The sequence below is a fragment of the Carcharhinus amblyrhynchos genome, chromosome 26, assembly GCF_965287045.1.
Source record: "Carcharhinus amblyrhynchos chromosome 26, sCarAmb.v2.hapA, whole genome shotgun sequence".
Taxonomy (NCBI): Eukaryota; Metazoa; Chordata; class Chondrichthyes; order Carcharhiniformes; family Carcharhinidae; genus Carcharhinus; species Carcharhinus amblyrhynchos.
The window spans coordinates 25,455,744-25,472,534 of NC_137349.1; the positions used below are offsets into that span (position 1 = coordinate 25,455,744).

The following is a 16,791-nucleotide window of genomic DNA, read 5'->3' on the forward strand; positions in this document are numbered from 1 at the left end:
CACTAAAATTTGAAAGGCAAGAAGGAATAAAAAGATTGGGTTAGCTTGTGATCTCTGCTCAAAGGTGATCCAGATGATATTACTGAAGTGGAGGATGTTGTCAAATTTTGTCTCCGTTAAATTATTCAAGAGTTCAACATACTGCACCAGTGAATGATAAAGGGACAGTTGGATGAAGGTTTTAAACGACTTTGCATAAAGTAGCACATAAATGTTCCTGCACATTTTATAAATGTCTTGCAGATGGTCAGGCCATGGTCTACTGTTAGCTAATGGCTTAAGTGCAAGGTACTCATTAGCTGCGTCATCCACAAAGAGGCAGATTCGATTCATTAACTCATGTCTTCTTAAGTGGTGCAGAAGAGAGGATTTTGAATTCTTGGATCATGGAGTCTGGGGCAGAAGGAAGTTGGACTTCAGTTGAATTAACAACAAAAACAGAAAATGCTGGAGAAACCCAGCAGGTCTGACGGCATCTGTAGGGAGAGAGAATAGATCCAACGTTTCAAGTCTAGTTAAATTAAACTGGCAACTATGGCCTTGCAGACATGGAAAAGAGGAGATAAACTTAAACCAACCAAACAGAAGGAAAAATGCAGCAAACTAAAGACTAGTAGAAAGCAAAACAAGTGTTGGAGCTGGCAAAGTTAGTGATGGAATTGATGTTAGGGATTGAATATAAAAAGCGCCTTAAAGGCTTTTTTTTAGAACTGGTTATATTGAGTATAAAGATTTCAGGATAATTGAATTGTAATTTGCAATGATTTACAACATGACAGATCTGGTTAGGTGGCTAGCACGTGGATCAGGTTACTGCCAAGTGTGAAGCTCGTGTGTTTATCCTACCCACAGTAAAAATGGCTTCTCATGGTTTGGTGAATTACTTATTATATTTATTAGAATCACAAGTAGGTTTACATTAACACTGCAATGAAGTTACTGTGAAATCCCCTAGTCGCCACACTCAGGCACCTGTTTGGGTACACTGAGGGAGAATTTAACATGGCTGATGCAGCTAACCAGCACATCTTTCACACTGCGGGCGGAAACTGGAGCACCTGGAGGAAACCCATGCAGACACGGGGAGAATGTGCAGGCTCCACACAAACGGTGACCCATGCCCAGGAATCGAACCCGGGCCCCGACACTGTGAGGCAGCAACGCTAACCACTGCGCTGTCCCCCTAGTCCCAATGGCCTTCAGATAGAGAACTGAAACGTGAGATCCCAGCAACACAGTCCAAGTAGCTGATGGAGGCGTGGAGTTTTGATAGGATTTCTTGTTGTCTGCACTCTACTGTACCTTTGGAATGAAGGCAGATTTAGGGGACTCTACAGGAGTCATTGCTGGGTGATGGTTCCCTTGGAGATTTAGTTAAATTAATTGGAATGAATGATAAAAAAAATTGGGGTTTTGAATATTTTGGAACAGTGCAATATTGTATACATCCCGCAAGTGGTTAGTTTCTGTATGCTTTTGCTGCTATGCAATTAATTTCAATTATAAATGCACCTACTGTGTGATATTTACAGTTTTTCAAAGAGATCAGGAGGATATGGCATGCAGTTACAGGGTAAAAGAATAATTGTTAGTTCAGTGACATGCCAACAATTTCACAAAGCATCGGGTTGCAAGTTTTGTTTCAAAGGAGATGTGGGTTTACTTGTGGAAGTATCCTCTTCGAGGTGAATGTTGGCTCAAAATCTGCACTAATTACATCTGGAATATTATAAATAACAAAAACTCAGCCTGTAGCCCACACCTACCTGTTTAGAATGGCTGCTCAAATTGATACTATGTCAGATATTGCTAGCAGAGTATGCATGAATTGCAGAATAAAACTGACAGGAATCACCTGTACTATCCTAAAGCATGTTGTAGAGTGAAATCAGCGACCATGGGAGTGCTTGCAGAGACATTGAGCGGGATCTTGAGTCCAGACTCTCCATAGATTGGATTTTGTGCCCCCACTAGCAATCCTGAGAAAACTGGAAATTGCAGAACTAGCCGGCAAGATCGCAATTTCCACTTTTCCCCATTCCAGGGCGAAGGGACATGGCCAGGCAGTGCCTTGGCAATGCTCATTGGCACTGCCCCCAGCACAGGTTGACACTGGCAGGTGTGATGAAAGTGTACCTTTAAGAAATGTATTTTTATCATGCGTTCTTGTGAAGGGTATGTTTAATGTCCAGCTCTCTTTACGGTGCCAATTTGTCTGCTCTGGACAGCCCACATGCTAAGAAGATAATGATCGTAGAGATTGGGGTGTTTGTTTTAATCTGAGCTACTGTATTATTGGTTTATTTTTGTTTTCTCCCTCTTGGGGTTTCAAAGTAGGGTTCAATTAGGTTGATTGACAAGAGGTATTCATGTGATTGGGGGGGGGGGGGGGAGCTAAGCTTACAGCAAAATGCTGGTGGTTTCTGCTTGAGTCTGCAAGAAGTATTTTTTTCCCTCTCTCTCCAGAGCATGTTGTTTTGGAGTCAGAAGACAGGTTTGTCTTTACAAGGGATGTTCAAAGGCTCTAGGACTGGCAACAAGTAAAATCTATCTAAGCCTGTGTTGTTTGATAAATAATTTTGAAAAGGAATTCAAGTCTATAAGGAACATTACTTAAATGGAAACTAATAGGGATAGCTTAGAAATTAAGAATTGTATCTTTTTTTAAACATTTCAATTATTAAAAGTTAAGCTAAGTCACTTGTTATATTTAAACTGTATTGCTGAAAATAAAGTTTGATAAAACCTTCAGAGTGTGTCAGTAGAATCACACCTTATCCTCACACTAATGCCAAAATAAAGAAAATAGTTGGGGTCTAGTCAGACTTCATAACATATTTTCAGGCTTTCTGACCTGGTCGTTAACAGAGCGACACTGCCAACCTGACAATAGTGACTTGGCAATGCCAATCTGGCAAACTGTGTCAGGCCGCACTCTGGTGGGAACCCCATATGTGGGGGGGGGGGGGGGGGCGGCGGGGGGGGGGGGGTGGAAATGTAGAAAAGAAAAATTGGTCATTGAGTTGGTGGGGGAGGTGCACAGGGTAGGGGGAAAGATGTGGTGATGATTGTGTGAATGGGGAGACGTGAAACAGTGATGAGGATTGCCGGGGGGGGGGGTGCTGGGGGAATGGAGAACAGGGGTGATGAATTGGGGGGAGGGGGGGAACCCCTAATATCTGCATTGAGCAGTGTGGGTGGGGGATTATTTTTATTTCTGATTAATTTATCAGTCACAAGTAAGCTTACATTAATACTGCAATGAAGTTACTGTGAAATTCCCCTAGTTGCCACACTCTGGCACCTGTTTGGGTCAATGCACTGAACCAGCACATCTTTCAGGTTGTGGGAGGAAACCAGAGCATCCAGAAGTGATCAGGGTACGCTCCCCCGCTACCCTTTGAGTGACAGTGCAAACTACACCCACTCATTTTCTTTATTTACACAGGCTCAAATTCTGCAGAGATTCTGATCTGTGCAACTGGAGAGTTACACACTAGTTTTCTGACTGAGCCCCTGACACTTTGCCAAATTCTGGTAAGACCATCTCCTCGGTTTTCACCAAATGCGCAACCTTTAGTTGATAATGCCTCAAACACAATGCAGGTAAATCTGTATTTACTTCACAAATGCTTACCACTATTCACTGTGAAACTTTGTTCTTTCACCAATGTTTGTAAGTCTGTCATGAATTTATCAGACACAGTACCTAATGCAGCTTCTAGGGTGTGATCTTACCAGCCGTACACGCCACACTCCCACTGCAGCGAAGCTGGAGAATTTGGCACCCAGCCACATCTCCATTCACTACAGAGGGATGGGAAAATCCTGCCAGCGTGCCAGGGAAAAGTAATAGATTTTTGTCCAATGGTTGGAAGTGATTGGTCGCTGTTTGCCCTTGACCTTGACGTGCCTGATTGAGCTACTCATTGTGAGAGTTTGCTGGTCTGGAGTGGTTATTCTGATAGGTCGAGCTGACGACAACTGACAGCTTCCCTCTCTGTACAATGTTCTATAGTGCTTCCGTAGTGTTGGAAAATGCCATTTTTAATTGTGTTGTGTGTCATTTTAACATAAATCAACACAGTAACCAAGGAAGTAAAGCACACACAATCAAAATGCTCACACTCTTTTCTATCTTATCATTTTACTAACAAAGGCCTGAATGGGCAGCATAGTGATTAGCACCGCTACCTCACAGTGCCAAGGATCTGGGTTTGATTCCTGACTTGGGCGATGGTGTGGAGTCTGCCTGTTCTCCTGCTGTCTTTCCCCCAGTTTCCTTCCACAGTGCGAAAGACGTGTTGGTTAGGTGCATTGGTCATGCTAAATTCTCCCTCGGTGAAAACAAATGGGCGCCGGACTGTGACAATTTGGGGATTTTCATAGTAACTTCATTGCAGCGTTAATGTAAGCATACTTATGGCACTAATAAAATTGATTAAAGCACATGCAAATGCCATTTTTATTTACTAATCAAAAAACATATTTAGCCACATCACCTGGATTCCTGATTACTCACGTGTGACTAAAAATTAATTTGTTGGATCAAAAAGGACATAAGTAGGAAGAGGAATGCAAAACCTCTGCTTGATTCTATTGTGGAGTGAATTAAAAAAAAAAATTGTCTTATTCTTGCTTACAATACAATAATGTGGAATTACACAAGAGGAAACTTGGGTGTATGAACTCCTTTTTTATTTAAAAGTTTACATTGGTAAGAAAAGAAAAACCTGCATTTAACTATTGCTTTTAATGTCCTTGAAGATGCTCAAAAGCAATTAACAGCCAATTAACCATTTTGAAGTGTAGTCACTATTAGCATGTGTTAGCATCATTGTTAGCCAAGCTGTGCATAGATGCGAGACATAAATGACCATTAACTTGTTTGGTATGGGTTATGCAGTTAGTGCCGGGCATGATATAGGGAGAACTATCTTGATTTTCACTGAATATTGCCACAGTATATTTTATGTCCATGATAACATAAAGACCTTACATACATACATACAAAATAGGTGCAGAACTAGTCCATTAGTCCCCTCAAGCCTGCTCTGCTATTCAAGATTATGGCCAATTTGTTTGTGTGCCAAATTCCACATTCCCATCTCTCCCCTGATAACCTTCGATTCCCTGGCCTAACAAGAATCTAATCTCACAGCAACCACAATATAACTGAATTTTACATTCTCTTTGGGGGAGAGAGAGGTGGGTCTGGGACTATTGTTTTTAAATTTAAATATGAGGACATGAAAGCTGAACTGGCTGAAGTGAATTGGCAGATTAGGTTAAGGGATAGATAAATAGAGATGCAATGGAAAACATTTAAAGGAGATATTTCAGAATGCACAAAATGGATACTTTCCAATAAGTATGTAAAGGTCCAAGGGAAAGACCCACCATCTGTAGTTAACTAGAAAAATTAAAGATAGCATCAAACTTAAGGAAAAAGCACAGAAAGGCAGGTCAGAAGATTGGACAGAATATAAGGAACAGCAAACAGTGACTAAAAGATTATTAAAAAGAGGGAAAAATTAGAGTATATGAGGGAAAGCTGGCCAGAAATATAAAAACAGAAGTGAGAGTTCCAATAAATATTTTAAAAAGAAAAGAGTTAAAATGAGCATTGGTCCTCTAGAAAGTAAGTCTGATGAAACAAAGAAGGCAGATACATGAACAGATAATTTGTATGAGTCTTCACTCTAGAGAATAAAAAGTAAGATCCCAGAAGCAGCTATACACCAGGAAATTGAAGGGAGGAAGGAACTCACGCAGGAAAATTACAGAGAGGTGCTACTGAGTAAAATGTTGGAAGTTGTGTTTTGACAAGAGCGTGGATCCTGATAGACTTCATTTTAGGGACTTAAAATAAGCGTAGTGAGATAGTTGATTCCCTGGTCTTAATTTTCTAGAATTCCCTAGTTTAAGGAAAGTCCCTTTAGATTGAAAGACAGCACATGTAACTCCATTATTCAAGAAGGGAGGGAGGCAAAAAAGCAGGAAACTACAGGCTAGTTAGTTTAACAACTAACATTAGAAGCTAATATTAAAAACATAGCAGGGTACTTGGATAAGTTCAAAGTAATAAGGTAGAGTTTAGTGAAAGGGAAATCACGTATAAACAATTTATTGGAACTCTGAGGATGTAACATGCGCTGTGGACAAAGATCAAAGATCAACAGGCAATTAAGTACTTAAAATTTCCAGAAAAAAGTGCTGCATCAAAAGGTCATTGCAGAAAGTAAAAATTTGTGGTATAGGAGGGTAACATATTGGCATGGGTAGAAGATTGGCTGGCTAACGGGAAGCAGAGAGGAGGCATAAATGGGTCTTTTTCAGGTTGGCAAGACATAACGAGTGGTGCGCCACAGGGATCAACACTGAGGCCTGAACTGTTTACATTTATATAAAAGACTTGGATAAAGTGATTGAAGGGTTGGTTGCCAAATTTGTTGTTGACACAAAGATTGGCAGGACAGTAGGTTTTAAACAGGACATGAGGAAGCTACAAAGAGATATAGATAGGTTAACTGAGTGGGCAGAGTTCTGGCAAATGGAGGAGAAAGAGGGAAAATGTGAAATTATCTATTTTGGCCGGAAGAATAAAAGACTAACACATTATCTAAACAGAGATTGCAGAGCTCTGTGATGTAGAGGTCCTAGTGCACGATTCGTAAAAGGTTAGTATGCTGGTACAGCAAGTAACTAGGAAAGCTAATAGAATGTCACTTATTGCGAGAGGAATTCAATATTAAAATAGGGAGTCTATGTTTCAGTTGTACAGGGCATCAGTGTGACCATATTTGGAGTACCGTATACACTATTGGTCACCTTACTTGAGAAAGAACGTAAATGCATTAGAAGCAGTTCAGAGAAGGTTTACCAGAGGAATGGGTGGATTGTCTTAAGACGGAAGTTGGACAGGTTTGATTTGTATCCGCTAGAATTTAGAAGGGCAAGAGGTGATTGGATTGAAACATACAAGATCCTGAACGGTCTTGACAGGGTGGATGTGGAGAGGATGATGTTTCCTGTTGTGGGAGAATCTTGAACTCGGATCACTGCTTATAAATATGTTATCCATTTAAAACACAAGTGACATCTTTTCTGAGGGTTATGAGTCTTTGGAATTCTCTTCGAGAAGACAACAGAAGTAGAGTCCTTGAATATTTTTAAGGCGGGGTGGATAGATTCTTGGTAAGCGAAAGGGGTGATGAGTTATTGGAAATAGGCAGGATGCAGGTCTGAGGTTACCATCAGATCAGCCATGATCTTAATAATGGTGAAAGGCTGAAGGGGCCGAATGGCCTACTCTTTCTCCTTGTTTGTATGCACGGTTACTATCTTATCCCAAAGACAGAGCATTTGAATCCGTCACCACTGCAGTGAAACTTTAGTCCACACGATGTGCTTAGAATGGGGCTTGAATTTATAACCTTTGAATCCAGAAGTGATAATGCTGCAACAGAGCCAAGAGCCACGTAAGGGAAGGCAGTAACAAGAGACAGTTCTGGTGGAAGGTGATTGACCCAAAACGTCTCTCTCTCTCCAGCTGCTGAACATTTTCTATTTCAGTAAAAGGAGGACCGTGAGGTGATGGAATTGCTCTCAGGGTTCAGGAACTTTTGTTCGCTCCTGCCAAGAGGAGTGAAAAGAAAGGAACAGAGGAAAAGAAAAACTGTTGCTGGAAAAAAAAAAGAGAAGGGCAGAGAGGAAGTGAACAAGTCAAATTCCCGAAAAAAACCTCTTTCCAGCAATGATTAATCATTTGTTCCATCAAGCCTGGGAACCACTAAGTCTTGTAATACACCTGAGAAGTACTGAAGTTGGGTGCTTCGTGGGATAACCTCAGCGGAGTAGGACAAACCTAAATCCATATGGACTTCAACTGGCAACAAAGGCAAGTGAACACTGGATCCAAAATACTGACAGTTACATGGACTGTTGATGGTTGCCACATACAAGCCTAAAAGTGTTTTTCCTGAAAATTGCTAGGAGCCTCCCTCTCTGCCTAATCAACACTTTGTATATTGACCCATCGCAGGGAGATACTGAACCTGGGTTAAAAAGTAATCACCAAAAGTGGTCTAACTCCAATAGTTGAGAGATAAATTTTACCTCACTCAACACAATCTATACCATTATTAAACAGAATCTATCCAACCTTTAGCAGGAGGTGGTGGCGAAGTGGAATCGTCATTGGACAGGTAATCTAGAAACACAGGGCAATGCTCTCGGGACCCAGGTTCAAATCCCACCACAGCGGATGGTACAATTGGATTTCAATAAAAATCCGGAATTAAAAGTCATGGTTGACTGTCGTGAAAACTCATTACCTCTTGGGAAGGAAATCTGCCATCCTTACCTGGTCTGGCCTACATGCGACTCCAAACCCACAGCCATGTGATAGACTCTCAACTGCTTGCTGAAATGGCCTAACAAAGCCACTCGGTTTCAATAAATTCTGGCCCAACCAGAGACATCCACAATGAATATAAACAAATCCTCCTCAATATTAGCAATGTTCCACTTTCCATTGGAAATGCACTTACATTAAAATAGAGCAGAACAAAATTAATTATTGAATCAGACTCCACAAAATCACCATCAATGAGACTGTAAGAGGGCCAATCCCAGATAATGCAAAGAATGTAATGCACAGGAGAAGACTTGATGAAATTATACCCAAGCAACCACTTCCAGGTTGTTCACCTGCATTCCGGAAAAAGCCCCTGCAAACCCACATACAATTCCTGGACTCCCAGATCTGTGCCCACTGGGCATTGAGTTCCCTATCACTGATGCCAGGAATTAGAAACACTTTGATGAAGTGCAGTCCTCTCTGCAACAAACGTATTGGCAAAACAGGCGAGTACATATAAATGCTACTCAGGATCAGTAATGTTGGATTTCACTTGAAAGCCCACATGTCCCCAATATCAACCACACCCACAAACAGCTCCAAAAATGCTACGACATGGAATGGCTCTGCCTCAGATCCCTATTTTAAATCCTCCCCATTGTCCGGTTTATATGTTAGTGAGGATATGGGTGCTGTAGCAGTTCAGCTGAAGAGTTGCCTAGTTATATGAATAATTTTCTCTTGCTACGACTTATCCCAAAGTCATAAGACTCTGAACTCTATCCCTCATCATCCATTGATGTACATAATCTATTCAAAAATTTGGCACCAGGGATAATTCCACAATTGCTACGCTTAAGGTACCTCAGGAGTACTAATCATTTTAAACTGTTTCCACAAGACTCTTGTTGTGTCAGTAAACCATAAATTCAGACTTTTTCTCCTCTTTCCAGAAGTTCATTCACAAATTCCATTTCATCAGTACCTGGAGACCAGAAAGGAATATACCATTTGGAACTCCCAGTACGAGCAGCAGATCAGGCTGCCCATTGCCCCACTGACAGAATCCAGAACTGTTCTCAAATATAATGCCCCTTGTTTCTCCACGAGTCAGTGTCTTGCTTTTTGGTATTATGGTGCCACTCTTAGTTACTGCCTCCATTCTTTAGATGACAAGAATTGTTTACATGTCCAGGCATCAGGGTTTCTCCTCTCTCCTGTAGTTCAGCCACTAAAGTTACCTTTTGCGCTAGTCTTGCTGTCCATCTGGGTGGCACTGCTACCTCAATGCCAGGGACCCGGGTTCGATTCCAGCCTCAGGTCACTGTCTGTGTGGAGTTTGCACTTTCTTCCCATGTTTGTGTGGGTCTTCTCCGGGCGCTCCGGTTTCCTCCCACACCCATAGATGTGCAGGTTAGGTTGGATGGCCATGCTAAATTGACCCTTAGTATCAGGGGGATTAGCAGGATAAATATCTGGGGTAATGGGAATACAGCCTGGGTGGGGTTGTGGTTGGTGCAGACTCGATGGGCCAAATGTTTTCCTTCCGCACCGTAGGGATTCTATGATCTGTGGGGTTGATTATCCTATGGAACAGATCATGAAAAAAAAACTCTTCATCCCTTTCTAAACGTATCTTCTCCCCGTCATCTCCAGAAATCCTTTGATTGGGTTTATGGTTGGAATTTGGGACCCTGTAGTTTGGAAAGTGCATGGAATAATCTGGATATTCTTTATCATTAAAATCAGCTAGTAGTTTAAACCATCTTACCTGACACCAGACTGGAAACAATGAGTGGCAGCACCAACATCTGCAGCATCCTCATCAGCAACTCACCCGGGAAAGAGAAATACTTAATCTCCCGGTAGGAGAGATTGTAGGGGCGGAGGGTAAAGCCGAGAATTATACCTGTCAAAAAGTAAAAGTCAGCTGAGTTGCAGTCTGATACATTCATTGCAAACAGAGCTGTATTTCTGGGTGACTTTGTCATTATTAATTGACTTGTGTTCAACAGATACAGGCAAAACAAACAGCTTAGAAAGCTCAAAATTACTTTATATTCCAGAGGCACAAATAGGAACAGAGTGGAAAGAGAGAGAATAGAGGGAGAGAGGGGAAGAGGTGGGTATGGAAAATATCCGTTTGTTACAATTAGATACTATTCCTTGGTGAAGTCCATTCAAACAGTGAAAGATGACTCAACTTTTAGCATGTTTAAAGCATGCTGTACAAAAACTACTGTAGAATATATGAGTTTATTTATTTGTGTCATGAGTAGGCTTACATCAACTCTGCAATGAAGTTACTATGAAAAGCCCCTAGTCGCCACACTCCGGCACCCGTTCGGGTACACCGAGGGAGAATTTAGCGTGTTCAATTCAGCTAACTAGCACGTCTTCCAGACTATGGGGGGGGGGGGGGGGCGGAAACTGGAGTACTCAGAAAACCCACACAGACACGGGGAGAACATGCAGACTCTGCACAGACAGTGAGCCAAACTGGGAATTGAAGCTGGATCCTGTCAGGACCAATTTTTGAATATATCTGGAACATGAGCACACTAACCCAGTTAGGAGGGATGGGGGGAAGGAACTCAGTGCCTCTAGAGCCTGAAAAGCAGACAAAGCCTTAAAGTGGAAAGCGCAATGGAAGCACTGTGAAGCAAGTAGCAATGTTTGTCTATTTTAATGTGCATGGAATCTCTTGTCAAAGTGTCAACTGTTGATCAGTATTGAAGATTCTGAAATGAAATCAGGGCAGCCAAAAGCTGTGGTTCTCTTTTTCCTGGTTTCTTCATTTGGTCACATGGAACACCCCTGATTTTCTCATTTATTTAAACAGAATACTTCTGGTTAATATGTTGCCTGCTGTGGTACCATGGAATTGATAGCAGTAGCAGCCTCCTGGCCTGCTTGGAGTCTACCTCAGAGGATATTGGTGGAATGACAGCAGAAGAGAGGACATCTGTACACACACAATGGATTTTTCATAGAACGCACAGAATCATAGGGTCTCTACAGTACAGTAGGAGGCCATTCGGCCCATCGAACCTGCATTTTCAGTTCTATGCAGTTCAGAACTCCCACCCACCTGACGAAGGAACAGCCAGTTCCGAAAGCTAGTGGCATTTGCTACAAATAAACCTGTCGGACTTTAACCTAGTGTTGTGAGACTTCTTATGGTGATTAGAAGGCCATAGGTTGTCAGGCAGGGCGTGTGGAACTTGGGGAAAAGGTATGGGTAGAGGGGAAATACGTTTACATGGGAAGTGTAAGTGGCCATCAGGTGGTATGAGTCAGCATGGATGGGTCATGGGGTGTGCGGGGGAGAAATGAGAGATGATAACTAATTTTTACATCATTGTAAATCAGGATAAAAGCCCATAACCTTTTAGACATCCTGCCTTGGCACTCAGCAGCTCTTTTGGCTGCCTCTGAACTCTTTCTGGGGGTGGTAGGCCTGATTCTAGTCAGCACCTACTCACCACCTCAACCCCCACAACAAAATACAGACCATTTGGGGCAGTGTCTCCTGACTCAAGTCTGTGAAGTTGGAAATTTGCTCAATCTTGTACTCTCAACTCGGAGTGAAAATGTGGACCTGTGTTTTTCTCTTCATTAATATTATTACAATTTTTCAAAATGTTTTGAAGTTAACTAATAATTTCACCTGTGTTTTGCTAACAGACAAGGCAATTGTTAAGCACTTGTGCTGATTTGTCAGAGATACTAATCTCGATTGTCTTTAATAGACAGTGGGAAAGAGAAATTGAGAGAGTAAAACTGCTACAAATAGAGAGAAGAACAAAGGGGCAGTATCATTCCTCATTCTTATCTGATTTACTTTTAAATAAAGCAAGTTGAAATTTGAAAGCAAACGAAAGGGGAAGTTTTCCAATCCCGCCTGCCGCGGGAATCGTAATGGATGGGGGTGGGGAGCAACCATGCAAAGGTCTGTTGACCTCAGGAAGATTTTTGCTCGGAAAATCCCACCCAAAGACTTCTTGAATAAAGAAGTACAAGGGTTTTAAGTTTACATTTATTGACTCATATAGGCTTACATTATCAGTGCAATGGATTTACTATGAAAACCCCCAAGTCGCCACTCTCCAGTGCCTGTTCAGGAGTGCTGAGGGAGAATTTAGCATGGTCAGTGCACCTAAACAGCACATCTTTGACTGTGGGGAGGAAACTGGAGCACCCGAGGGAAACGCAGACATGGGGAGAACATGCAGAATTCACAGAGACAGCAATCCAAGTCAGGAATCCCTGGCGCTGTAAGGCAGCAGTGCTAACCACTGTGCCACCATGCCACACTGGGCACAGAAAGGGTTAATGTGCAGAGTGATGTAAGAGAATACATGACCCACACCTTGGGATTAGTGTGGCACTGGACAGTCACACGCAGACCCAAGTATGGGGGCTGGGCAGCATGGTGACAGTGTTTAGCCCAGGTGCCTCACAGTGCCAGGGACCCAGGTTCAATTCCGGTCTTGGCCATCATCAGTGTTGAGTTTGCACTTTCTCACCATGTCCGCATGGCTTTCTGGGTGCTCTGGTTTCCTCCCACAGTCCAAAGATATATGGATTAGGTTGAATGCCCATGCTAAAATTGACCCTTAGTGTCAGGGGGATTAACAGGGTAAATATGTGAGGTTATGGGAATAGGGCCTGGGTGGCATAGTGGTCATTGCAGACTCGATGAGCCGAATGGCCTCCTTCTGCACTGTAGTGATTCTATGACACTGTCACCATATAATTGCAAATAGCTCCAAGTAATTGATAAAGACTTACAGTTAATCTACTTCAGACTGTGAAAGCTTCAATAAAACCTACTGAGGTGGCACAGTGGCTAGCACTGCTGCCTCAGTGCTAGGAACACAGGTTCAATTCCGGCCTTGGGTGAGGTAAGGACAGTAGATTTCACCTCCAGCCACTGGACAGATAGTGCAACATCCAATAGCATGCCAAAGTCACAGGGGATGCTGGAACCTGGCAGGAGGCATCCATTGCTCACACAGAGGTGAGCGCGCTAAACCTCACTATCCTTTAAACTGTATATTTGTAAATACTTAAACTCACCATTAACCTGTTTCAGACAGCAAAGACTTTACTAAAACAGTGAGATGTACCCAACACCCTACAGCAGAAAGCAATGAAACTTTCAGGGTGACGGGATATATTGGATCTCATTATAGGCTATGTGGAAAACATGTGAAGCGGGATTCATGGATTGAGGATTGAGACATGTGACAAACATGCAAGAGGAATCTACAGAAGTTGCACAAGTAATTATAATGGGAAAATGCAGGAAAAAATTGTTTTTTTTTAAAATAGTGGGGTTTTCAGGGCAACCTCATCTCATGTCAAAAAGAGGTACACAGATAAGGGGAGGGTTAATTCTTAAATTCATTCGTGGAACATGGGTGTCGCTGGCTGGCCTAGTTGCCCATCTCTGTTAAATACCTAACAGAATTATTTTTCCCCAGAGATTGAACTATAGTTAATGTTAGCTTGCCTAGGTAAGATATCTTGCACTGTGGAGCTATAATTTTGGAGGACTGTCTAATTTCTGAAACAGGCTTTTGTAAAACACAGGCACCATAAGGTTATTTGTTGGAGACGGGAAGGACAGACTTTAGGGAGGAAGGGTCCGCTCTGAGCTGGGCACAGCACCTATTTGCTGGATTGTCCTGATTTTAACTCCCATTCACTTGACAAAGGGACAGCCAGCTCTCCGAAAGCTAGTGGCCTTTGCTACCAAATAAACCTGTTGGACTTTAACCTGGTGTTGACAGACTTCTTACTGGGTTTACCCCAGTCCAACGCCGGCATCTCCACAGCACAGCATGCAGACAGAGAGTTCCGTTTAAATGAACTAAAATGACCAGAGTGGACATAATGTTACATTTTCCTTCCTTTGCATCATTTCATGAATTCTGATTGTACCGCCTTGTTGTAAGTGCTTTACCTTACTGCAAAATAAAGCAGTTCATGATTTAAACCAAAACTTCATCTCATCCACTGTTTACTGGGTCCACCTTCAGAGAGATTGAAGAAGTGCATGCACGTGAGGCATGGTCATCTATTGTAGACAAAGCAGTTTTATTTTTACTGTCTCAGATCCTGCAACCACACAAATGGATTCCGGGGAACTTGTTCTATAAAACTAAGACTGCTTACAGAAGCAACTAAAACCACCAACTCAAGACAACATCCACAGCAGAACTAAATTTGGAACATACAGGGAAAATATGCGGTTCTAAGTGGGGGCGTTACATAAATCAGTGATTAGATGAATGCTGAAAACGCACAGGAATCACAGAGAAGAATCCAAATTACATTCACAGGTAAGTGTGGACATTTTAAATTTCAATAAGAAATGTTTATATGGTTGTTTGCAATGTAGTTCACAACTCATGTACCTATTTTAATAGGTGATAGACAGATAGGGGAGGGCAGCCTATGATCATCTGGGGCTACAATAATCTCACCTTTACATATTTCTGCCCATCTACGTGAGATATGTGCTGGCATAACAAACATATAGGGTGGGATTTTATGGCCTCACTTGTCCTGAAACTATAAAATCCTGCTCAAAGGTCAACGGACCTTCCCTGTCCACCCCTTGCCCACTCCGGTTCCTATGAAGCACGGGACGGTAAAATCCTGGCCATACTGTCCCTCCAAGCAGTCCAAAATCAGGTTCAGTAAGGTGAAATACAAAGTAAATTTATCTCCAACCTGTCTCACTAAATATGATCAGATTTTTGCATGGGGAGGAGGAAAGGAGAGGGTGCAGAATATCGTGTTACAGTCATAGTTAGGATGTAGAGAAAGATCAGCTTAATAATAAGGTAGACCCATTCAAAAATCTGATGGTAGCAGGTTCATAACTCGGTCAAGACTGTTTAAGTAATTTGTGCCCAAATGCTACATACCGATTACTCAGTTCTTACGAATTGGTATTTCTTACCCAGTATGACCGCAAAGATAGTTAAGAGGACAAAGGCATTTTTCTTGACAAAGCTCAGCACGCTTTGCCAACTGATGTCGCTCAAGCTTTTCTTCGCCCGGCCAGCTCGCTTCCTTACAGCCTTTTGGAAGCGCTGGACTCGACTGTCTGCAGTGCTCCGCTTGGCCGAATCCTCATTCAGGAAGAGGCTGTTCACATTAGTCTGCCGTTCACTCATGTTCAGCTCCAGCACCAGGCCCGACCACTTCCACTCGTGGGCAACTTTGGAGAGAGAAGGGAGAAAGAGAAGGAAATCAAGTTTGCCAGTCAGACAAAAAACAAACAAGAGTTCAAGCAGCAACCGAACTGGAATCTTGAACCTTCCCCTTACTTGTGAAAGCCAAACATGGCTGAGTGCCCCAGTCTGAGGCATGTACTTCCCCAGTGTGATGCCTCCCTCTTTGCCAGTGCTACACCTTCTACATTTGGAACTTTTAATTTCACTTCCCAAAGCAAAAATACAATGTTTTTTTTGCAAACTCTTTCCAATCTCCCCCAACAAGCCAGCTTTTCTGCCAAAAATCTGAGTGAACAAACATGTTTTTAGTGAAGGCAATGGGTGAAAGTTGTATACAGCTCTCATTGGAGTAAAATAGTGCAGTTTGGATTTGAACCCGTATTACACAGAACAAGAAACTTATCGGTAATTGTGAAAAAAAGGATCAAGTTTATCGCCATGGCAAAACTATTGGTGAAATGATTGAATCAAAGTTCATTGTAGTTTATACTTAATCAATGTTTCACTAAAATGGGTGGCACAGTGGTTAGCACTGTTGCCTCAGTGTCAGGAACCCGGGTTCGATTCCCGGCTTGGGTCATTGTCTGTATGGAGTTTGCACATTCTCCATGCCTGCGTGTTTCCCCTCTGGATGCTCCGGTTTCCTCCCACAGTCCGAAAGTGTGTAGGTTAGGTAGATTAGCCATGATAAATTGCTCCTTGGTGTCAGGTGGATTAGTCGGGTAAACGTGTGGTGTTACGGGATAAGGTCTGGGATTGTCGTTGGCGCAAGCTCGATGGGCCAAATGGCCTCTGTCTGCACTGTAGGGATTCTATGTATCCCATGAAAACTGTCGGTTTCTGAAGCAAAAGCACAAATTCAAAGAGAACCTGCTGCCCAAGTATCTTCAGATTAGGGCACTGTGTGCATGATGCTAAGCTGAACACTTGGATGAAAATAAAGCATGAAAATTTGCACACTAACACTTTGTCACGTTCAGATTTAAAAATAATTCATACATGTCTCATGTTAGACAATAATAGTGTAATCTTTTAACCTATTGTCTGAAAATAGATTTTGCAAGTACTTAACATTTAGAGGGTACTTTTGACACAACTTAACATCTTTGTTAAATATATTACATACACCTGACATATGAGGCTGCAGATTGCTGCTGTTGATCATAGTGAACACAG

At 42.2% G+C, this 16,791-nt stretch overlaps 1 protein-coding gene across 3 annotated transcripts in view; it reads right to left on the bottom strand.

Moving 5' to 3' along the window:
- Window positions 1–16,791, bottom strand: part of slc1a6 (solute carrier family 1 member 6) — a 122,749-nt gene that overhangs the window by 36,897 nt on the left and 69,061 nt on the right. For all 3 annotated transcript variants that reach the window (XM_080213142.1, XM_080213141.1, XM_080213140.1), the window contains 2 exons: window positions 15,339–15,599; window positions 10,134–10,271 (listed from right to left, as the gene is read on the bottom strand). In XM_080213142.1, coding sequence (XP_080069268.1) covers window positions 10,134–10,271; window positions 15,339–15,555 — 355 coding nt within the window. In that variant the 5' untranslated portion in view covers window positions 15,556–15,599. The remainder of the gene's footprint in view (window positions 1–10,133; window positions 10,272–15,338; window positions 15,600–16,791) is intronic.